Source organism: Gadus morhua, chromosome 23 (genome assembly GCF_902167405.1).
Source record: "Gadus morhua chromosome 23, gadMor3.0, whole genome shotgun sequence".
In the NCBI taxonomy this organism is placed as follows: domain Eukaryota; kingdom Metazoa; phylum Chordata; class Actinopteri; order Gadiformes; family Gadidae; genus Gadus; species Gadus morhua.
Genome location: NC_044070.1, coordinates 762,519 through 786,783, shown reverse-complemented (window position 1 = coordinate 786,783; position 24,265 = coordinate 762,519). Strand labels below are relative to the sequence as shown.

General features: G+C 45.6%; 1 protein-coding gene across 1 annotated transcript in view; it reads left to right on the top strand.

Annotated features, from left to right (window-relative positions):
• LOC115537029 (sodium channel protein type 4 subunit alpha) overlaps nucleotides 1-24,265 on the top strand; it is a 297,785-nt gene that overhangs the window by 204,866 nt on the left and 68,654 nt on the right. Inside the window, exons 27-29 of the mRNA XM_030348626.1 lie at nucleotides 10,348-10,620; nucleotides 14,308-14,361; nucleotides 14,450-14,587. Coding sequence (XP_030204486.1) covers nucleotides 10,348-10,620; nucleotides 14,308-14,361; nucleotides 14,450-14,587 — 465 coding nt within the window. The remainder of the gene's footprint in view (nucleotides 1-10,347; nucleotides 10,621-14,307; nucleotides 14,362-14,449; nucleotides 14,588-24,265) is intronic.

The following is a 24,265-nucleotide window of genomic DNA, read 5'->3' as shown; positions in this document are numbered from 1 at the left end:
CCTGGAGGAGGCTAAGCAGTTATTTCATCTGCCGTGACATAAAACAAGATCCCTGGTCTGTGAGTACCTCCCTGGCTATCCCTACCCGACTGAACAGGAGCATCAGCTCCTTAGCGACCGCCTTGGCAGTGGCGGCGCGGAGGGGTAGGGCTTCCTGATACCGAATAGCATAGTCCACTAGCACTAGAATGTATCTATGTCCCCGGCTGGTCTTCGGGAGAGGCCCAACAATGTCTAGAGCTAACCTGTCGAATGGTACTTCGATTATGGGCATGGGGGTTAAAGGGTTCCAAACCGAGGGTCTCGGGGCAGTACGCTGGCAGTCGGGGCAGGTCTGACAGTATTGGACAACGTCATTTTTCACCCCATGCCAATAAAAACGGTCTAAAATTCGATCTCTGGTTTTGTCCATGCCTAGGTGTGCCATAAACAGCACTTTGCTGAAATAAGGTAGAGTTATCATTGTTGCTATGGCGGCGCGCACGGACACAGCGGCTCTTGGCTCTCTGATTTAGTGTATTATTTCAGTGTATTATGCTCGTGTTTTTTGTATTTTTAGTGTGTCTTAGGACGTGGTGTGAAGCTAAACATTTTTACAGCCACACAGAGCTCCTGATCGGGTTACGTTGTCAGGTTGCAGTTACGAGCGACTTCCAGTGGAATCACAACATCCCGCTCGACATAGCGCGGCCACCGGAGTCCCCTTGGATTGTCGTTGGCCCCAGCAAGCGGCGTAGGCGGCGCAAAGAGCGCCAGCAGAAGCGGGGTTGCCAAGCGGGTCTTCTAGCCCGGCTACGGAAACAGCCGCTCAAACCCCCGTTACCCAGCATCTTCCTAACTAACGCAAGATCCATCGTTCACAAAATCGACGAATTGGAACTACATCTAGCAGCCAACTGCTTTGTTCGCGATTGCTGTGTTATGATCATCACAGAGACCTGGCTACATCAGCTGATCCCAGATGCGTCAGTTCTACTAGCGGGACGCACTATCCACCGCTCTGACAGGAACAAGGATTCCGGAAAGAGCAGAGGAGGGGGACTGTGTGTTTATGTTCACAATGATTGGTGAAGCAGTAAGAGCACAGAAACTCACTGCTCCCCGGACATAGAAGCAATGTCAGTAGTTTGCAGACCCTTCTATCTGCCCAGAGAGCTGACAGTGGTAATTATCACTACTGTTTATATTCCACCAGATGCAAATATTAGCATAGCTCTTACCTACCTACATGATAGTGTCAATAAACAGCAGCAAGCTCATCCTGATGGGGTACACATCATTGCTGGGGATTTTAATCAAGCATGCCTAAAGACAGTCCTTCCGAATTTTATACAGTATGTACGGTGCTCCATCAGAGGAAACAACACACTGGACCGTGTCTATTCTAACATAAAGCATGCTTATAGAGCAGTCCCCCTCCCACATCTGGGTCTGTCTGACCATCTTTCGCTGCTCCTCATCCCAGCATACACTCCCCTTAGGAGGAAAACCAAGCCGGTCACAAAGACTGTAAAAACTAGCTAGAGGGTGCACTCTCCCAACTGCAGGACTGCTTCGCTCACACAGATTGGAGTATCCTTGAACAACAGGATCTACAGGGCTTCACTGACACCGTATTGTCATACATCAAATACTGCACTGACAATGTGACGGTTGATAAGAACATCAAAGTCTATCCAAACCGAAAGCCCTGGATGACAAGTGAAGTCCAGTCACTCCTTAGAGCCAGAAACGCCGCCTTCAAAACAAAGGACAATGTCCTGTACAGCGTGGCGAGAAGGGACCTGAGGAGAGGAATTAAAGGTGCGAAGGAGGCCTACAAAAGGAAGGTTGAGGGCCATCTGACGAACAACAATCCTTGTCAAGCGTGGCAGGGATTAAAACATCTCACAAACTACAAAAGCAGCCCCTCAGTGACCATCAGTGCCGACGCCTTGCTGGCAGGAATTAAACCATTTCTTTGCCCGTTTTGAGGCTACAAGGCCCAACACAGACATGCTGACCCCTCCGACCACAAGCCAACACACACTCACTATCCAGGAACATCAAGTGAGTCGTGTATTCAGGTCAGTGAACACAAGAAAAGCCACTGGACCTGATGGAGTGCCTGGCGAAGTAATCAAAGCTTTTGCTGATCAGCTGGCAGTGGTCTTTACTAAGATCTTCAACTTGTCCCTGACACATGCCACCGTCCCACCATGCCTCAAGTCGGCTACCATAATCCCTGTCCCCAAAAATTCAACTATCAATAACCTCAGTGACTACAGACCCATTGCACTAACACCAGTGGTTGCAAAAGGTTTTGAGAGGCTTATGACTCGCATCAAAGAATGCCTCCCTTCAACCTTTGACCCCTTCCAATTTGCATACAAAGCAAACCGATCAACTGATGATGCCATCTCTACAGCCCTCCACACTGCACTCAGCCACCTGGAACACCCGGGGACCTCCGTAAGGATGCTCTTCGTCGACTACTGCTCGGCCTTTAATACCATCATCCCTGACATCCTTGTGAGCAAGCTAGCTGCCCTGGACTTCCCCCCCGCCACCTGTGCCTTGATAAAAGACTTTCTTACAAATCGACGCAGTCTGTTAAAATTGGCACCCACAGCTCCTCCACCCTCATGCTCTGTACGGGTTCTCTACAGGGCTGCGTGCTGAGCCCACTCCTGTATGCCATCTACACACATGACTGTACTCCCACCCACCCCACCAACACTATAGTCCAATTTGCGGATGATACGACTGTGGTGGGGCTCATAACCGGAGGAGACGAGTCGGCCTATAGGGATGAGGTGCAGTGGCTGTTGGAGTGGTGTGCTGCAAACAACCTGACCCTTAACACAATAAAAACAAAGGAGGTTATAATGGATTTCAGGCGTCACAGAGCTGTCCCCGCCCCTCTACAGGGCTGCGTGCTGAGCCCACTCCTGTATGCCATCTACACACATGACTGTACTCCCACCCACCCCACCAACACTATAGTCCAATTTGCGGATGATACGACTGTGGTGGGGCTCATAACCGGAGGAGACGAGTCGGCCTATAGGGATGAGGTGCAGTGGCTGTTGGAGTGGTGTGCTGCAAACAACCTGACCCTTAACACAATAAAAACAAAGGAGGTTATAATGGATTTCAGGCGTCACAGAGCTGTCCCCGCCCCTCTACAGGGCTGCGTGCTGAGCCCACTCCTGTATGCCATCTACACACATGACTGTACTCCCACCCACCCCACCAACACTATAGTCCAATTTGCGGATGATACGACTGTGGTGGGGCTCATAACCGGAGGAGACGAGTCGGCCTATAGGGATGAGGTGCAGTGGCTGTTGGAGTGGTGTGCTGCAAACAACCTGACCCTTAACACAATAAAAACAAAGGAGGTTATAATGGATTTCAGGCGTCACAGAGCTGTCCCCGCCCCTCTCCACATAAATGGTGACTGTGTGGAGAGTGTCTCCACCTTCAAGTTCCTGGGAACTCACATCTCTGAGGTCATATCCTGGTCAGCTAACACATCAGCGGTGGTGAAGAAGGCCCAACAACGACTCCACTTTCTGAGGGTACTCAAGAGAAACAAACTGGAGGAGAAGCTGCTGGTGACCTTTTACCGCTCCACCATCGAGAGTGTGCTGGCCTTCTCCATCACTGTGTGGTATGCTGGCTGTACAGTGGCTGACAGGAAAAGGCTGCAGAGGGTGATAAGGTCAGCTGAAAAAACTATTGGCTCTCCTTTGCCCTCCTTGGATGACATTGCCAGCTCACGATGCATCTCAAGAACAAGAAAGATCATCCGTGACCACCTCCATCCCGGCCACCACCTGCTCAGCCTAGAGCAGAACCAACAGGCTGAACAAAAGCTTCTTTCTTTGGGCAATCAGGACACTTAACACTCATAAAACTTGAAACACAGATTCCTCTCTTTCTATAAAGTACAATATGCTTACGGTCTTTATATTTATTTATTCTGACATTTATTTATTCGTTCCTAATGTTTTTCTTATTTCTGTCTTGTTTTTTTTTACAATTTTTAACTTAAATTGCTTGTGTATTTATTTATTTTAGTGCCGTCAGTTAAACGCGTTATTAACGTCAGTTAAACGGCGTTAACGTAAACCAATTTTAACTCCGTACATTTTTTTTCTAACGCGCAATTAACGCAATTTATTATTATTATTTATTTTATTTTTTTAGCTCAAAACAAAGAAGCAGTAGCCTGACTGCTATGTTCAAGGCACTATATTTGTATGTTCATCAATGAATTGCACTATAGGCTTTTTTTTGTATCGTCTGTTTTGATCAGTATATGCAAATGTTGTTATCAATAAAAAAACATTTGCACAAGGCAAGTCGATGCACTTCTCCATGTTGATAAGAGCATTAAAATGAGAAAAATGAATGGGACAAAGAAATCCAGGGATATTTAGCATAGAAAAAACATTTGCGATTAATCACGATTAATCCTGTGTTAACTATGGCATTAATGTGATTAATCGCGATTAAATATTTTAATCGCTTGACAGCACTCATTTATTTATTTATTTTGTATGTGTAATGCACCTTCAGTTGGCACTCCCAATTTCGTTGTATAGGTGACTGTACAATGACAATAAAATCTATCTTATCTTACCACCAGTTGTTCGGTCAACGCACCCCCCTGCTCTACTACCCGATACAGCAGACCTCCCCTTGTGCTGAAGTGAGGGTGTGGCAGGCAACTCACCGACTCCCTCGCTTGGCCGTAGTGGACGAAGACGTGACTCCAGGCATGCTTCAGGGCGTGATTCTGCAGCTGGGTGCTGGCAAACTGTCCGGGTCGATCCGTTCCTCCCCCCCACATTGGGAAGAAATCTGAGAATTCAGTGAGAGGCGGGCTCTCGGCTCCTCATGGTGGGCCGGTCTGTTCGGTGGCCGTCAGGGTGTCCGGAGTGTCCATGGGGGGTTCCGTGGGTCCCACTCGGGGGGTTCCTCCCGTCGAGTGGCCTGGGGTGCCCGGTGGGGTGGGGCTATCTCCCACGGATCCGTCGTCCTCTGTGGACGATCCTGCTGGAGTTGAGTGGGTCACCCTAGCCCCGTAGGCGGGTCTGCTGGTTCGTCCGTGGCGGGTCCCGCAGTGGTCGGTAACCTGGTTCGGGGCTCCATAGTCTGGAGAATATGGGGCAGTCTCTCCCAATTAATAGGGTCACGGGGAGGTGGGGTACGATCCCGGCCCGTGCCGTCTACATCCCTCGGGGGGTCCGCACTACAAGGTGGCAGGTCTCGTATGTGCGGGTGTCCCCGTGCACACAGGCGACCTCTAGTGACCTCTGGTGCGCCCAACAGGTGGTCAGGAGACAAGGTCCTGACCGACCCTTGTCAGCGAAGGCCGACGGTATGGATACGTCCCAGTTTCCAGGACACTGTCGGGCTAGGTGTCCGGTCCGTCCGCAGCTGAAGCACCGTCTGTGGGGGTCCTCGGAGAGGGTCGGCGGTCCCGGTGTGGGTGTTTGGGGCAGGGGATTCGGTCCTCGTCGGCCCCAGTGCGTCTCGATGGGCCGTGAGGGGTACCGGACGCTAAAACTCAGTTGTTGAGCCAACTGCCAGTTTTCAAATTGCCGGACCAGCTCATCTACCGTGTCGGGGTGATTGGTGGCGAGGGTTCTCCGGGCGTCGGGCAGGAGCTGACAGTCGGTATTGTCTATCAACACCCTGTCCAGGAGGCTGGGTCCCTCTCCGTCTGCGAGCCATCTGCGGATCAGCCTCCTGTGTTGGGAGATTTGAGTCAGCACGGCGCCTCGGAAGTTAAATCGCCATTCGTGGAAGCGCTGGGCCCTGGCGACAAGGCTATGTCCATAGTAGGCCAATATCGCCTTTTTCAAGGCTGGGTACTGGCTGGCGCGCTCCGGCGCCAGGTGTTGGTTGGTCTGCTGTGCGGGTCCGGTGAGGAAGGGGGACAGGATGTGGGCCCACCTTTTCCTCCGGCAAGCTCTCCCGACGTGCTGTCCTCTTGAAGACCTCCAAGTAGGCATCCACGTCGGACCAAGTTTGGTGAGGCGGCTGGTCGGTGCGGAGGTCGAGGGCTCAAGAACCGTCTGTTGCGTGAGGCGTAGTACCGCCTCCAGGAGGAGGACGAGGCTGGGTGGCGGCCGCGGCCCCATCCGGGCTCTGCATGGGCGGGTGGGTTGGTAAACCTGAGTGGTCCGTAGCGTGGTCAGGTTGCCTGCATTCTCCACCATATGTGGCGACCCGGCCCCAGGAATGTCTTCTTCACGCAGGAAATCACTACACGCCAAGGTCCGTTCAAAGCCCATAAGGGCGTTTATTCATTAACCCATTCAGACCGGATCACGCATGTGTGCGTGTTTACCTTTAAGACCGGATCACGCATCAATGCGTATTTACCATTAATGCCGGCAAACGCGTCTGTGTCATTTGGAGCGGTGTCGTCTTTTCCGAGACACGTGGCCAATAATATGTACTGTGATTGGCTGAAATACTCTTTGGATGAGTGACAGAGATGATTAGGGATTTTTAACTGACTAATAAAATGCTCGAAATTAGCATACACGTGGAGAATGTTTTGGTTTGAAAATGTAAACACTGTGCGAGCGATCCGTCATGGCTGACTCAAGTGAAGGAAGCGATATTGACGAAGTCATCAATTCGGATCTTAATGAAATTAGGCAGGATGATTTTAATGAATTAAATGATATCCCAGATGATGTAGATGTACCAGCCGATCGCGTAGTTAGAGAGCAGTGGATCCAAGCGATGTTTCGAGAGGAAGAGGGGGAAATGCGCGAGTTCGTTGGCTTCCAAGAAGAATGGAAAACAAACAACTTCCACTCACGTGAGAAGATCCCGTATAATCGCAAACCAGGTGCCAAGATAGAAATTCCAGATGTTGTTACACCAATACAGGTATTCTCCCGTATTTTCACGGAAGAGTTGTGGATGCGACTTGTAACGGAAACAAATCTGTATGCGGATCAAACACGGAGCGCAACTCCATCAAACAGCAAGTGGGTACCCGTCACAGTTAAAGAAATGAAGACCTTCGTAGGACTGTGTCTTGCCATGGGCATCCTAAGACTGCCATCACGTAGAGATTTCTGGCGTCAGAAAAAGTGGCTTTTTCGAACGACCATCCCCCAAGCCATTTCAAGAGACAGATTCGACATCATCTGGAGGTAGGCTCGTAAATTGATATCAATGACAAGAATATTTTTTTTTATACTGATTGTGGAGATGACTAGCCAACTAGCTTTTTGTAATGATGATGGGAATGTCACATGATATGATTGCAACGATGATTGCAACGGTAATAATGATTTGTTGCTGATACTAATGCCAATAAATAAATGTCTAAAGGTGATGATTGATAATTGATGATTATGGATAGCAACAATAAAAATGTAATATAATGCAATAGACAATGCTAGCTTATGATGGATGACATTAATAATTATGTCTGATGATAGATAATAATACATAAAACATACATAAATACAAATGAAAATAATACCTCATGATGGATGACAGTAATAATTATGATGTTTGAACTGATAAAGTGTAATTATACAAACACATGACAATGAAAGCTCATGATGATAATAATGTGTAATTCACTGTCCGACTTGCTATGTGTATTTTCAGGTATCTCCACTTGCAAGACAACAAAAGCAATGATGTGAAGCAGTCCGACAAGCTTTGGAAAGTCAGATGGTACCTCGACTACCTGAAAGATCGATTCCAGGAATTGTATGAGGTGGATGGGTTCGTGAGTGTCGACGAAAGCATGGTGAAATTCAAGGGGAGACTCGCTTTCCGACAATATCTTCCTCTGAAACCTACCAAGTGGGGCATCAAGGTGTGGGTGATGGCTGAGAGCTCCACTGGGTATGTTTCAAACTTCCAAGTCTACACCGGACGTGAGGGAGGGAGTAGTGAAAAGGGCCTTGCACACCGCATAGTAATGGATCTGGCTGGACCATACTTCGGGTCCCAACTCTCCATTTTTATGGATAACTTTTACTCTGGGGTGCCGCTTTTTGAAGAGTTGAAGGCTCATGGTCTGAATGCGTGTGGCACTGTTCGATCCAACCGAAAGGGAATCCCCCCAAAACCGCCTGCCATGGAGAAGCATCGGTACCAAGTGTATCAGAAGGATGACCTGACCTTCTGTGCTTGGCAGGACACAAAGGTTGTTTTGGTCCTGTCAAACTACCATGAGCCCATGGCAGAAGGGTCTGTCAGGAGAAGACGGGGAGAAGACATCCAGAGAGAGGTCAGAGTGCCAGCGTGCGTCTCTGATTATCAGAAGCACATGAAGGGGGTCGATCTACTGGATCAGATGGTAAGCTACTATCAGTTCCAGCACCGGTCCAAGAAATGGTGGCGGAGGCTTTTTTTCTTTTTCCTATCAGTCAGCTGCTACAATTCTTTTATTGCTGCAAGGAGTGCTGGAGCCTACAAGGGTTGCTACAAAGAGTGGCAGGAGGACCTTGCACAGGAACTTGTCACCCCTGTGACAGCAAAGAGTGCTCCTCAGTGCGCTGCAGCACCTGTGACAGCCTCAGCCGAGCACGACTGTGAAAAGATCTTTGAGAAGAGGAAGATCTGCAGGGAATGTTCACTGTCTAAGAGTGGCACTGAGGCCCGTCCTGGTGCAACAGTGTATGGCTGCAGACAGTGCAATGTGCCACTGCACATTGAGTGCTTTGGAAAGCATTGCCGCAGCACTCGAAAGTAAATGTATGAGTTGTGTTTAGACTTGACTGTACCGTTCTGTTCATCTGTACACTCACGAAGTTCTGATTATATGGTTTCTGAAATGATTAGGTAAAGATTCAAGAAGAAGTAACCCTCTGTTTTGTTTTGTTCCATGTTCTGTGTTTCAGTGTCTATCACTTGTCACTTTGGTTCCTTAAAAGGATTAAATAAAATCTGATCTGTATTGATTTTCAAAATGTTTTTGATGTTTATTGATTTTTTAAAAATATGCAGTTGAAGTTTATGGCCAAGCAAGTCATTCAAGCTGACAGCCAAAGAATTAATCTCTCAATTGCCTTTTACCTCATGTTTTTATCTGCTATAGAGCCTGAGAAATTAAGGTTTTAGTAGGCGTTGACAAATTTTGAATATTGTTCTGAAAACCCTCAGGTTTTGAGAGGGGGTTTACAGAAAAGTTCTTAGGCATAAAAAGGCCTTTTTTAGCAGGCGTTTTAGGCTTAAATGGGTTAAGTAACGGAAAACCGCGTGGGCCCAACACGGGGAAACCAAAAACCATACTGGAGACTCCGTGAGCCACGGTACAGTCCAGGGAATTTTCTCTCCGGCCGGGCCGGTCTCATCCCTGGCGAGGGGGGTCACTCCCGTTGGTTATGCTCTCCCAGCGGTGTGTTCCGTGTCGGCGCACGTCGTCCGGGCGTGCGGTTTTCCTCTGGGTCGCTGGGGGATAGTCCGCTAGATCCACTGGTCTGTCTGTCCGTATAGGGTCCTGGAGGTACTCTACTCCGCTCGGACTCCCGGTTCTTTTCCCTGGGAGAACATCAAACAGCCTTTTAAAGGGTACCTGGTCTTCCTCGTCCGCTGCCGCAGGTGTTCTCCATTGCGCCGATTAGAGTGACGCAATGGACGCTCTCTGACTCTGACTGGTGTATATCGGCGATATACGCCCTCCACCATCTCTCCCTTCGGCCGCCTGGCCTGAGGGTTTAGGACTGGGTTGACACACTGTGCATGTGGGTGTTTGTGTGATGTTTACCTGTGTGTGTGTGTGTGTGTGTGTGTGTGTGTGTGTGTGTGTGTGTGTGTGAAGTTGCATGTGTGTGTGTGTATGTTTATATGTTTGTATACCTGTGTGCGTGTGTGTCTATATGTGTGTTCATATGTTTAACTGGATGTGTGTATGTTTACCTGTGCGTGTGTGTGTGTTTTATATTAACTTGTGTGCATGTGTGTGTATGTTTATCCGTGTGTATGTGTGTGTGAGTATGTTTACAAGTGTGTGTGTTTGTGTGTGCGCGTGTCTGTATGTTTCCCTGTGTCTGTACTTACCTGTGTGTGTGTAATTTCACCTGTGTATGTTTACTAACCTGTATGTGTGTGTGTGTGTATGTTAGCCTGTGTGTGTTTGTGTACCTGTGATTCTGTGTGATTACCTCTTTGTGTGTGTTTACCTTTGTTTGGGTGTGTGTGCGTGTTTAGCTTTCAGTGTGTACCTGTGAGCGTGTGTTGCCCTGTGTGTGTGTGCATGTGTGTGTGTGTGTCTGTGTCTACCTGTGTGTGTGTGTGTGTGTGTGTGTGTGTGTGTGTGTGTGTGTGTGTGTACCTGTGAGTGTGTGTTGACCTATGTGTGTCCCCCAGGTGGTGGTGAACGCCCTGATCGGGGCCATCCCCTCCATCATGAACGTGCTGCTGGTCTGCCTCATCTTCTGGCTCATATTCAGCATCATGGGCGTCAACCTGTTCGCTGGCAAGTACGGCCGCTGTGTGAACCGCACGGGCTACGTGTACAACGCCTCCTTCGTAAACAACAAGACCGAGTGCCTGGCGCTCAACGACACTCACTTCTACTGGAGCAAGGTCAAGGTCAACTTCGACAACGTGGGCGCGGGCTACCTGGCGCTGCTACAAGTGGTGAGCTGGCGTTTAGTGTAGTTCTCCTATCCATTCTCATTCTGTTCTCTGTCCTCCCCTCAACTCTCTCTTCTTGTATTCTCCTGTCTCCTCTACTGATCTCTACCCTCCTTTCCTCTCCTCTCCTCCTCTCATCCTCTCTCCTTTCCTCCCCTCCTCTCCTCTCCTATCCTCCCCTCCTCTCCTCTCCTATCCTCCCCTGTCTCCTCTCCTCTTATCTCCCCTCCTCTACTCGTCTGATCTCCTCCCCTCCCGTCCCCTCCCCTCTCCTTCTCCTCCCCTCCTCCTTTTCTGATAAAGATGTGTAACATAGTGAATCAAGGCTTGTAAACAGTAAACAAACATCTAGAACTGAATTGAACAGGTGGGGGTTTGACATCTAAAATAACTTCAGATCCTTCTTACTCCTCCATGTCTGCTGCCTCTCTTATTGTCTCTCCATGTCTGCTACCATCTCACCGCCCAAATTTGTTGTATTTTTCCATTTCCTTTTCCTTTTTTCCTACGTAATTATAACCTTTTAAAATAATTTCGCCCGCGCTTGCCCATTATTCTCTCTCTCTCTCTCTCTTTCTCTCTCTCTCTCTCTCTCGTCAACTACCTCTCTCTGCCAGTCTTCTAGATATATAAAGTAAAGCAGCCAATCCACATGACTTCACTGGAACAATGTGGACCGGCATCAGTCATCCGTATAATGACGGCAATTATGTGCCTCACTAACAGTTCAACTGCCTGCATGGGAGTCAAGAATTTATCTACCTTTTCTCCTTCCTCCTCTCGCTCTCTTTTCTATCTCACTCTATCGCATTTCTCATAATATTTATCCTCCAAAAGTCCTTCCTTTGCTCCATCTTTCTCCTCCTCTTTCACCCTCTCTCTCTCCCCCTCTCTCACTTTCGCTATCCGCTTGCTGTCGTATTTGCCCTCCTACGCTCCCACTTTCGTCTACCTCCTTCTTTCGAAGCGGTTCCCCCTCTCTCTTTCCTTTACCTTTCTCTCCTTCAATCTCCAACTCTTTTTTCTTTCTTTATTTGCGGCTTGAGCTGTACTTTCTTTCCGCCCCCCCACACTCATATTACCCCATCTCTCTCAATCTCTCTCTGACTTTCTTTCCTGTCTCTTCGTCAATCTAGCTGTCTATCACTCTCAAGCACTCTTTCTCACTCCTCTATATATTACCCTCTCTCTCTCTCCCACTCTCTCTCTCTCTCACTCCTCCTCTGTAAATATATCTCACTCTCCTTCCCTCTCACTGTGGAGTCCCTCTGAGTCTCCAATCAATCTGCCTCTGGGAGCTTTATATTTTTAGAGCTGATCGGGTGTGTGTGTGTGTCTGTGTTTGTGTGTGTGTCACATTGTATGTGCATGTACATGCATGTTTGTGTGTTTGTTGCTGTGTGTGTCTTTGCAGGCAGGTGGGTGGGTGTGTGTGTGTTTGTGAGCGAACATGTGTCTGCATGTGGGTGTGAGTTGCTGGTTCTGTGTGTTTGTGTGTGTGTATGTGTGTGTGTGTTTTTGTGTATCTGTGTGTGTGTGTGTGTGTTTGTGTGTGTGTATGTGTGTGTGTGTCTTTTCACAGTGTGTGTGTGGGGGGCTGAAAGGTAGAGTATGAACGTATGGATGGAGGGATAAAGGATGAGAGTTGACTCGGAGGACTTGGAGGACCATCAAGGGGGCACGTTAGCGGAGGGAATCAAAGTTCTATCCAGAAAATAGACCATGGTCCATGGTTCTCAATCAAAGGTTTAGACAAAAGACTGGTCCATGGTTCTGAATCAGAGTTTTATCCAGACAATAGACTGGCCCACGTTTCTGAATCAGAGCTTTTTCAAGACTGTGTTCCCTGTCTGTCTGCTTCATGTGTTTATTTTTTTATTTATTTTTTTCCCCTATATTTTGGGGACTGATATCGAGCGGTTATTCATAGGTATGATCTGTTTCGTACAGGTTATGACACACTTTTACCCTTTTTATTTTGTCCTTATAATGCAAAACACAGAGAGAAGGGAGAGAGGAGCTTTAATCAGCCTTAACGGGGGACTCATAACAACGGCTGCCAGCTCACTTAATGCCATCTGATGAGCAATATGGAAATGGTTGGGGTGAAGGAGGGGGGGGGCTCGAGAGAACGACTGAAAGAGAGGGCGAGAAACTGAGAGAGAGAATAAGAGCGAGAGAGATGTAGAGTGGGTTAAGACAGTGAGACTCTGAGTGCTTACACTTGATTTTTGGCCTCTAAAGAACTTAAGAGTTTTCGGTGGAAGAATGGTCGCCTAGCAACAAGTCAATCAACTCCTCGCCGGCGCCTCTCTGTGTGTTTGCTTGGTTGGCCCGGCAACGGTTGGCGGGGGCAACCCTGCCATTAGCATCTGGAAATAACTCTGCACTGCAGAAAATGACCCTGCAGGTGACTGGTCTCTCAGCAAGGGACTGAACCGCTGGTGAGGGAATTCAACCCCTTAGTCCTGGTAATATATTGGTTCACTGCCCTGCCCCTTGAGCAACCGGAGATAAGAAGCAAAAACCAAACCCTCTCTGATGAAGTGGAAGACAGCGTTCTCCAGAAAGAACAATCGAAAGCCAGTTTAAAAACAAAAGTGTTTTGGTGAAGCAAGACCATTTCCTGTCAGAAAGTGTACTACCTGTTAGGATTGTCTGATCGCCTTCACCTCTAGAGGTTGTTGGATCGTTAGTCCCAATGCCATAAGCTTTTATTTGGTCGCAGCTTGACGTTGGCAAAATACCACCCATGATAAAAGTAGGTTTGAACCCGTCAAGCTGCTGACTATTCTGATTGACAGGCACGCCCTCGCTCTGCTATCCTCTCTCCCCTCCGTTATTTTGACCGCTGATTCCGTCTGTTCATGAAGTCCTCCTGCTCTTTCTCCCCTTCACTAAATATATTTTGTTCTTCCGCGCCATGATTCCTCTTAGGCTGTTTTCTTCTCCTAAGGAGGAAGTCATATAGCCATATAGGTATTTTTGAAAGGGTGCTAAGTTCCAATGATAAAGCTTGAGCGGAATGCGTTTCCATGGCAGCCCCTCTCTACGCTGCGCAAGTCTCTACCAGAGCACTGTTTTCCTTGATGCTATAATCACACCGTCTCCCTGCCTCCACTCCCTTCTTTATCGTCCTCAAGGACATGGGCAACACAGGGAGTTTGTGGGTCAGAGAGCGACAGAACATATCGGTGACCACGCTAGCTTACCGAAAGAACTGCAGAACTACTTATATGCCAATGACTCGGAAAAAACTACACCGCCTTATCTTGTTGAAACCTATAACATCAGAGCAGCGCGCTGAGCCTTTGTAGCGTGGCCAAGAAACCATGTCTACCTTCAAACCTACAAGGACATTTCTGCTACCGTTGAAACTCTTTCAACTCGAGCGTACAAGGTATTCATCCATTGGAAAGCAGCGAGCAAAGCACTTGGTTCCTATTGATAGCCTCCATAATAACCACAATTGATAGCCTCCATTTATAGCCTCCATTGATAAGCTACATTGATAACCTCCATTGTTAACCTTTATTGATAGCCTCCATTGATAGCCTCCATTGATAATCTCGATTGATTATTGCTTATCGGGGCCTTAGTCGGTTTCATCCATGGCTGTGGATCTATGAAGATGAAGGTCCATGATGAGGTTGGTTTGATGACACTGGTTCTGTGGTTTGTGTATTCAAGGCTACGTTCAAAGGCTGGATGGATATCATGTATGCAGCTGTGGATTCGCGCTCGGTGAGTTGACACGCAACAAAGATTCACAATGTAAGACAAACACATACTTACCTTACCTGACACAAACGTGCGTGTGCGTGGGTCCCAGGTAGAGGAGCAGCCCATCAAGGAGGTCAACCTCTACATGTACCTCTATTTTGTCATCTTCATTATCTTCGGCTCCTTCTTCACCCTCAACCTCTTCATCGGCGTCATCATCGACAACTTCAACCAGCAGAAGCGAAAGATAAGTATCACTAACGAAGCGGAGAGGAGTGCAGTATATTTCAATCACTCATGATAACCAGACAAATAACTTTTTTGTTCTGATGGCTGTAGTAAAAGAAAATTTAATTGGTTTAGTTTTTCTCTATTGTTTACCCACAAAAAAAGGAACTATGCACACATTCTGAAAACTTGAAGCTTGTGTGTGAACTACAAGACTACAAAACTCAAAGCACAAATCTCATAATTTAGCACACTTACTTACTTTTTACGGTTTACCTGTCAAACAATGGCCTTCAAAATGCCAGACTCAATTACCAATTGGTCTCACTCAATTCTCAGCTGTTCAAACTCAACTGACAAAACACTTAAATCATGTGTGAAAGCATAAAAGAGGCCTCAGGTGAGCTCTACTGTGTTGTTGATGTGGTCCTCTGGGCTGATCAGGATCGGAGTTAAAGACCGCACCACATTTATATTCTTGTTTTTATTTTTGTTGGCCTACGAAAGCTTTATCTGCAGTCAGTTCAGCTGAAAATTTTACTGTATTACGTTAACAAATAACTATTTGCTTTGTTACCTTTTTGTACTTGTGCACTGATTTCATCATTACATCCCCCGAAAGACAGTCTAAACATTTTCTTAATCTAGTGTTTCTCATTTTACTTCATCAGTGCATTTACTGTACTATGACTTATGCCAAAATAGGTAACATAAGTGTATTCTCAGACTCCAATAATGTTGCAGTATCAACTAAAGGTGTACACAATGACTCTGGGATGCTGGGATTGTGAGTTTAGCCCATTGGAGTTCATTGGATAGACAAATATGCATTGTATCGTATTCTGATATGATTGTGTCAATGCAATATTTAAATGATATATTCACAGTATTGTATTACAATATGGAAACAATCTTTATTCTGTGTGCACGCAACAATTGCAACCTATTCAACTTTAAAAAAAGAAGCTATTTCTAAATAATTGTATACATTTGAATATGTAACATGGCCTCATGAAGCCAAAACATCTACAACCAGTATTTTGATGGAAGTGTTTTAAATTGATCACACCAGTGCTACACACCAGTGATGCTCTGTAAGAGATATTCATATGATAGATGTGATTATAGTTTTGGTGGAAATAATTGGTTTTGAGGAGAGAACATGGTTTTGAGTGCAGTGTTTCGTTTTGAAAGAGATTTGTGGAGTTTTGACTAAATGGTTAACTCTTTTCAGTTTTTTGAGAAATGTAGCTACAGTTTCAGAAAATGTTTTAAAAAGATTGAGAAAAACTAAGAATTTAGATAGTATAAGATAAGATAAGAGGATATTTTACCAATCCTTTCAGAAGTAAGTTAACACACACTTGATCAACAATAGGTTGAAGTGCAGTAGTCGGTTCTTCCTTTAGCTCCAGTTAGTTTACACTGTTGCAGATTAAACCGCTCCACATCATTGGCAGCCATCTTGGTTGTTGTGCTAAGATGCCTATGTTAGATAAATGTTTGTGTTTTGCAAGAGCAAATTAAACCTAAGAACGCCAATGCTTGTGGTTCCCAAGAGGAACAGGAAGTCAGTTTAAGACAAGTATCACACAATTGTCAAACAATTACACTCAAAACGCAAAATCTTGCCCAAATGTGCACCAGTATAAGCACAATATCAGCCTCACACGTTTTGCAAAACAATACACACAGTGATTTTCAAAACACTAAACACTTGTTTACAGTGATGTGTAAAATAATAAAAACTAGAACTTACCCATGGATATGTGCATTGCTACTACATGTCAATATTAGGATGTGCGTGTGGTTAGAATTTGTGAAGATCACAGGCAAAGCATTGCACAAGCATGCATGTTTCTGCTACATGCAGAAACATGCATGTAGGCACACACACACACACACACACACACACACACACACACACACACACACACACACACACACACACACAAACAAATGCTTGCAAACACACACTTAGACACACAGAAATACACATGGACACACTGGTCAGTGTACACACACACACACACACACACACACACACACACACACACACACACACGCGCATACCTAGCGCCCTATCTTGCATCCAGCGCAATTGACATTCTACACCGACGCATGTGTCTTTGCTAGTTTGCAACTGGCGCAGAGCGTTCTTTTCCCTACACACGCGTCGCTAAGTTAGGGAATGATCTTGCGTCCTAAGGGGCGGTTCAGCGAAAGGAGGAGGCGTGTTTTGGTGCAAACGTTCCCTAGTGCTACTTTCAGTTTCAGAAAACCATTCCGCCAGAAACCAGGAAATACCTGGTTTAAAGTCAGTGGCTGCGTTTCCATTCCCCTGCGTTTATGCAAAATTTGAAGTATCAAATCGCTTGAGGTGGTTTTTGACTTATTCGAAAGAGAGTAAGGGCCCTATCTTGCATCCAGCGCAATTTACTTAATCACTGGCGCATATGTCGTTGCTAGTTTGCAACTGGCGCAGAGCATGCTTTTCCCACCTGCGCCATGCGTCAGTAAATTAGGGAATGATCTTGCGCCCCCAAGAGGCGGTTCGGCAAAAGGAGGAGGCGTGTTCTGGCGCAAACGTTCCCTGGTGCTATTTTGAAGTTTCAGAAACCACTTGCGCCACAAACCAGGAAATACCTGGTTTAAAGTCAGTGGCACGTTGTACAGATGCTATTTTAAGGGCGCATGCATAATGTTGCTTGTGCACCTTACGCATACACTTTGTTTCTCTCATCTACCTAGCCACACATTCTTGGTAAATTATTTGGGAAAGAACAGCCGATACAGCGGTAATAAGTTGTACTTTTAAATCAATGCATCTGCAAACACCTTACAGAAAACACATATTTTCTCGACACAGATATCATGTACATGCCCCTAACTTTTAGGATTGATGAGTATTTGATCGTGAGAAAACATTGTTTTACCGCGAGTGAGTAAATGCGGGCGTGCGTGAGTGAATGCGGGCGTGCGTGCGTGTGTGTATGTGTAAAATAATTAATGAATGCGCGTGCGCGTGTGTGCGTCCATCTGTTTAAACTATTGCTGTCAAGCGATCGCATTGATGCCATAGTTGACTCTGACTCCACCCATTCCAAGTACATGGACGCGCAGTCATGCACGAGCGCGAACACAGATGCGCGAGAGCGAGCCGGGCTAGCTAGGTTGGAGTTTTGGGTTGTCTTCTAGTGCTAGGTCCAAATGTGGATTAGCTAGTTAGCTAGCTCCAGTAGCTACCGCAGGATAACAATAAACAGAAGCTTGCTCTGAGTACGTGCACGAAGGGGTCACGAGCGGGGGAGGGGGAGTGCAGTACGACCGTTTGATTGACGTACTTACTGTCCAATGCCACTCGGTGGTTCTGGAAATCTTTGGCTGGAGTTTTTCGAGCCCTGCCCGTTCCACAGATTATTGACTTGTTTAATTTTCATGTCAGTACTGCTAACTCAGTGGCTGTAAGCGGGTTATGATAAGGATTTCAAGTAATTTTGCAAAAATGGCCAAAAAAGAGAATTCCATACCCAACCTTTAAATGACGAACCAGTGTGCGTGACGTCACCCGTTTATTTTCACAGTCGTGGCGATCTTTGTAGACGTTGACTCCGCCTGCTCCCGGCTATCCTGTACAACACAGGACTGTATGCAAAAATCTAGTTCAACATCTGACCTGTGAAGGGCAGTAATACGCTAAACAGCGTCTAAACTGCCGAAATCTTTCAACAAAAATGGTAGACTTCTTCACTTTGATTAGTGTTGCTACTGGCTTTTCAGGCATACAGACATCCATCCAAACAAATTACGGGGGATTTTAATTTAGTTTGAAATTGATCTTTGGAAAAAGTTACAGCCCTAATATATTACAAATAAAAATGGTAATTTTCATAAAAAAGAAAAAGCATTTCAAAGTAGAGATTGAGCTTCCTTCATTGGTCTTACTTACGTGTCAGTGTCCCAACATGCTGTTTGTAGCCCTGGCTTGGTGTTTCCCATTCTCTATTCAGCCCTCAGCTCCACCCACAAGGACCTGCCAGGACTGCAGGCAGGTACTGGGGCCATCACAACCATTACAAATAAAAATATACTTTAACACTATTCAGTATGCTGGGCTTTTTGTTTTTGAACTAAGTGACTGTTCTCCATGTATCAGATGTATATATTTAATTAATAATGTACATTAGTGCAGCTTTTAATCTGTTATTGCTGACATCAAACATTGCAATAATGAAAGTATAGTTTTTAAAAGTTTTTAAACTTTAAACTAAGCTTCCGTAAACCTCAGAATAAAATGATACTACTGCAAACAGCTGTAAGAGCTACTATAAGAACCCAATATAATTTTACCATGGAGTACACCTCCCACAGGCCTAGGCAGTGTCCTGGAGGAGAAATCAAAGATAATAGCTGTGAAAGAAAAGATTCAGAATGGCCTGTCTTGGTTTAAAGCCCACTCGCCACCACGACAAGGTGCAGGCCAGGAGTGGGCACATATAAGACTGGAAAAACGACTGAAGAGCACAAGACATAAGGCGTTTTACCTCTTAATTTTTCCCTCCAGACAAAGGGTTTCAAATCAATGCTCCAATACAGTAGCGACCGGTGCCCCTTTATTTATTGGGCAGAAATTACTGGCGTATGACCACACCCACAATTTATATATATTTTTAACATGTATATTTTGAGCTACATTAAAACATGTTAACTAAACTAATAGTGAGTAAGAATTAAAACTAAACTAATAGCCTAATGTTACTGCACGCTTTTGAAGTGCCATCCGCAACACTCGTCGTATGATGTCGGGCTAATAAGAATAGCCTATGTTCAATGGAAACTCCAACTCTGCAAAGTCAAAAAATTCAAAGGACAAATTCGACATGATAGTTATTTCTTCCATATTTTATTTTAATAACCTAACAACAATTTAACAACAGGCTTAGCGAGTGCATTGCAAATACATGAAAAGTAGAAATACAAGTCATCAATCAAGCAGACCTTCGATTTGGAACTTGGCCCGACGATTTGTGCAAATCTCTCAATAACAACACTTTTGAAATCAGGTATTTCTCAATAACAGCTGTTTAAATCAGGTGTGAAATCAGGTATACAATTTTAATACCTGCTGAAATAAATAAATAAATAGGCTTCAATGCCAAAAGATACAGGCGGAGTAATTCGATTTTAAACAACAACAGTCCTAGAATATGACCATGGGGCAGACTACTTTACGACCATATGGGCGTCTTATAGCGCGGATTGCAATTCTTATTGCAGCCTGCAGGGTAATGCGAGAAACATACGGAGGGACGCGTTCATTGAGCTCGCCTGTCACACATTGCATGACACGTTAAACTCAACTAGTATCGCCACCGTCAATTTGATATCAACAGACCAAAAATAGTCGGAAAGCCTACAGAAACTAAAACGACTACAGATAGTTAATGTGACAATCACATTATTAAAAATAAACTTGGTGCAATGATTTACTGAGGAAGTATTTTTTTTGGGAGCATGCTTTTGCAGGGAGTTCGCCGGTCCAATAGATAATCTACCTCATTCATGTTGTCGACTCGTTTTCGTTTGTGTGCCTCCGGCATGTTTGTTAGCAAAGTTATCCTTCTCCTTCTCCTCTTCGCTACCAGACTTCTTGTGCGCGGCACGTGAGGTGAGGTGGGAGGCCACTCGAGTCATGACTCATCACGCAAACACACTACAGCCAATGAACGGTGTAAAATGAAATTATGCTCTAGTGGAACAAACATATAAGTCCATGGCGGTCGTGGTGGGGCTAGCCCCACCAGAAGTAAAATAATCTCTGTCCACTTCAACAGAGAAACACTCTGAGCATGTGCATTTAAATTTTTCAAGTCCAATACACAGTACATTTGGCTGGTGGGGCTCAAGCCCCTCTTGCCCCTCCAGACGGAATGAGTCTGAAGAAGCAAGCTAGGGTCAACAAAAAATGAAGTAAAAGCGCCAAACTTATTATTTTACAGTACTTTCTGGGGTGATTTTTTTTTAAATGAATATATATAATTATTTTATAATTCTTTTTCTTTTTATAATTTTTTTTTTTTCTTATGAGAGTAGGTGGGGCCGAGCCCCACTTGCCCCTAATGACCAGTCGCCACTGTGAGTATTTGATCGTGGGAAAACATTGTTTCACCGCGAGTGAGTGTTAAAAAGACTGAATGAATGCGGGTGGTGTGTGTGTATGTGTAAGATAAATTATGAATGTGGGCGCGCGTGTGGGCATCCACATGCAAACTAAACACAAAACGCATAATACAGTCCATGGCAATGTATATTAACGCATGGATATTAGGAAAACAATTCGATAACGATAATGCATACAATACTGGTAAGAAACAATGTTTTTTAATGTTTTGCGTGTATCATTAAATAGAACCTAAGTTACCGCATATCATATGTGTGTCACATTTTCTTTGCCAACATTTATTTGAGGACTCAGTATTTCTGAAGTTGTGAAAGAAAACGCTATTCCATGTGTGAATTAGAACAATTATTTGGCCATAAACTGAGCCATTTGAAGTTTAAAATTCTTCTGGTCATGCATCTGTCTCATCGGAGACTGCAAATGCGCTGTCAAAATATGAACTCGTCAGATTCAAATGCGCTCATGGCTCTTAAAAGGGACGGGAGATGGCACTCATTGGTTTATTGCACGTTACGCCCAAACCATACCTACAGGTAATTAGGTTACTTCAGGGCAACCCTTTTTAGATTTGCGTCGGGCGCAAGAGTCATTTATCTGCTGGTAAACTAGCAACATCGCCATAAAACCGCCCACAAAGCTACTTGCGTTTGGCGACTGTTGAAATAGGGCCTCTAGACACCTACACACAGACCTGCACACCACCTTGCGTGTACACATACACAGAACCAAATTTATGTGGGCCGGAAGTAGAAGAAGACAGTAGACGTGCGTCGCCATAGACATAAATTCTTATTTCTTTATAAATATAAATATTAAATTATTTCTTGTTATTTCTTGTATGTTCATGGTTGTCGCCGTCGGAAAACGTGAAACGGCGATTTATTTAAAAAGGTGACGCAGCAGATGGAGGAAGACGGTATCATGCCATTACCCCCTATAAAGTGAAACCCCCTATCATCCTTAAAGGTCCCATGACATGCTATTTTATGTATTCTTTAATATAGGTATTAGTGGGCAACTAACACAGTATTCAAAGACGTTCCTGAAATTCAGCCGTGGTGCAGAGTTACAGCCACTCTGAGCCAGTCGCACATTGAGCTTCCCCCAAATGCGCTGTTTCGGTGGGCGTGTCAAGGAGGAGGGTGGGGGTGTGGCCCTGAGCAGCTTGCAGCCAGGGACGGTACCATGCGCTCTGTTTACAGTGGATGTATCGCAATGGCGAGGCGCACACAGCCTTTAGCCGTGTTCTGTAAATATTCTAGAACACACGGGAGTCCTGGAGCTCTATATCTAAATATTATCATATAGCCTACACAGATATCTATATCATATAATATATATTATCACGGCAAAAAGCTGTGTGAGCCGATATTATGAATCTCAAACGACCGCGTTGGGTTCTCCGACGTTCCTGGTTCTTCAACGTCCACATCAATGTGAATACACACACTGTAACGCAAGTGTTTCTTGTCGGTTCTTTGACGTGTCTTGTATTTCCACAACGAGACTGTCGTGGGGGTTATCTGAGCCATGGTTGAGAAGGAATTGGGGGAAAGGAACTTTGGTTTGACTCGCTGAAGTACATGAACTGCAAAATGCCGCGAGGCACCATCGCCCGGCAGCGGGCAGCCGGCAGCAGGCAGCGCGCAGTTCAGTCGACTTCAGGTTGATGTGAAAGTGGAAGAACCAGAGACGTCGCAGAACCCGACAAAGTCGTTTGTGATTCATAATATCGTCTGGAGGCGCACACAATATGTTATATGATATAGATATCTATGTATTATATGATATTATTTAGATATAGAGCTCCAGGACTGTAACGCAAGTGTTGTACACTTCCTTGTTATTTGGATAACCGTTCTGCTGTTGGTGTGATGGCGCATAACACGTCGGACTCTCGTCTCTGGTATTTCTACAACGAGACTCGTATTGGGGGTTATCTCAGCCAAAGTTGAGAATGAATTGGGGGGAAGGAACTTTGGCTTTGACTCCCTCAAGAACATGAACCACGACATGGAGGAGAAAGGGATTGTTGGCGGCGAATGTCTCCCGCTTGAGCCCCGCTGAGGGACCACCGCCGGAGGCGGAGGTGCCCAAGCGCTGCCCGGCAAAGATCCCTTTCTCCTCCTTGTCGTGGTTCATGTTCTTGACTTGAGGGAGTCGAAGCCAAAGTTCTTTCCCCCCAATTCATTCTCAACCTTGGCTGAGATAACCCCCAATACGAGTCTCGTTGTAGAAATACCAGAGACGAGAGTCCGACGTGTTATGCGCCATCACACCAACAGCAGAACGGTTATCCAAATAACAAGGAAGTGTACAACACTTGCGTTACAGTCCTGGAGCTCTATATCTAAATAATATCATATAATACATAGATATCTATATCATATAACATATTGTGTGCGCCTCCAGACGATATTATGAATCACAAACGACTTTGTCGGGTTCTGCGACGTCTCTGGTTCTTCCACTTTCACATCAACCTGAAGTCGACTGAACCGCGCGCTGCCTGCTGCCGGCTGCCCGCTGCCGGGCGATGGTGCCTCGCGGCAACCGGCGGCATGTCGCAGTTCATGTACTTCAGCGAGTCAAACCAAAGTTCCTTTCCCCCAATTCCTTCTCAACCATGGCTCAGATAACCCCCACGACAGTCTCGTTGTGGAAATACAAGACACGTCAAAGAACCGACAAGAAACACTTGCGTTACAGTGTGTGTATTCACACACACACACATGTGGCGCTCGCACGGTCGAGTCTCATTGGCGGGCCAACGTCTCTGGGCGGGCCAGGCAGAGTAAGGGGAGGAGCTGAGATTCCTCATGACGTCATGAGCACAGACATTCCAAATCAGCGCGCTTGAGCCTCCGTTTTTTCAAAGGCGAGCAGAACAGCTAGTGCTCGTTTTACACCAAACGCAAGTTTTAGCCACTGGGGGACCATAGGCAGGCTAGGGGAACTCATATTTATTTTAGAAAACCTCACAAAGTGAGATTTTCATGTCATGGGACCTTTAAAGGCACCCAGTGCAACTTTCGAGGCTTAAAAATAAACATTCAATTTCTAGTCTTTTTTACACGTAGTAAGTTTCAATAACTCCATACCATTACATACCGACATTCAAGCAGCAAAGATGAGACGTCGTTGTGTGGTGAGAACTGATAGAAAATCGATAACAACAACAATGCCGCCATTTTCTTTATTTTTTGTAACCTACAATAAATAAAGCAGGCTTCCAGTCAATGGAAAAATGGCTTCTCCCCACCGGCGATTGTTGTTGTTTACGATTTTCTATCAGTTCTCACCACACAACGACGTCTCATCTTTGCTCCTTGAATGTCGATATGTAATGGTATGGAGTTATTGAAACTTACTACGTGTAAAAAAGACTAGAAATTGAATGTTTATTTTTCATTGAATGTTTACATAAAGTTGCACTGGGTGCCTTTAACATGCATTCAGTACCAACTACGCTTCGATTTCACCCAAGGCTGAATTAAAAGTACATGTTATCCTAAA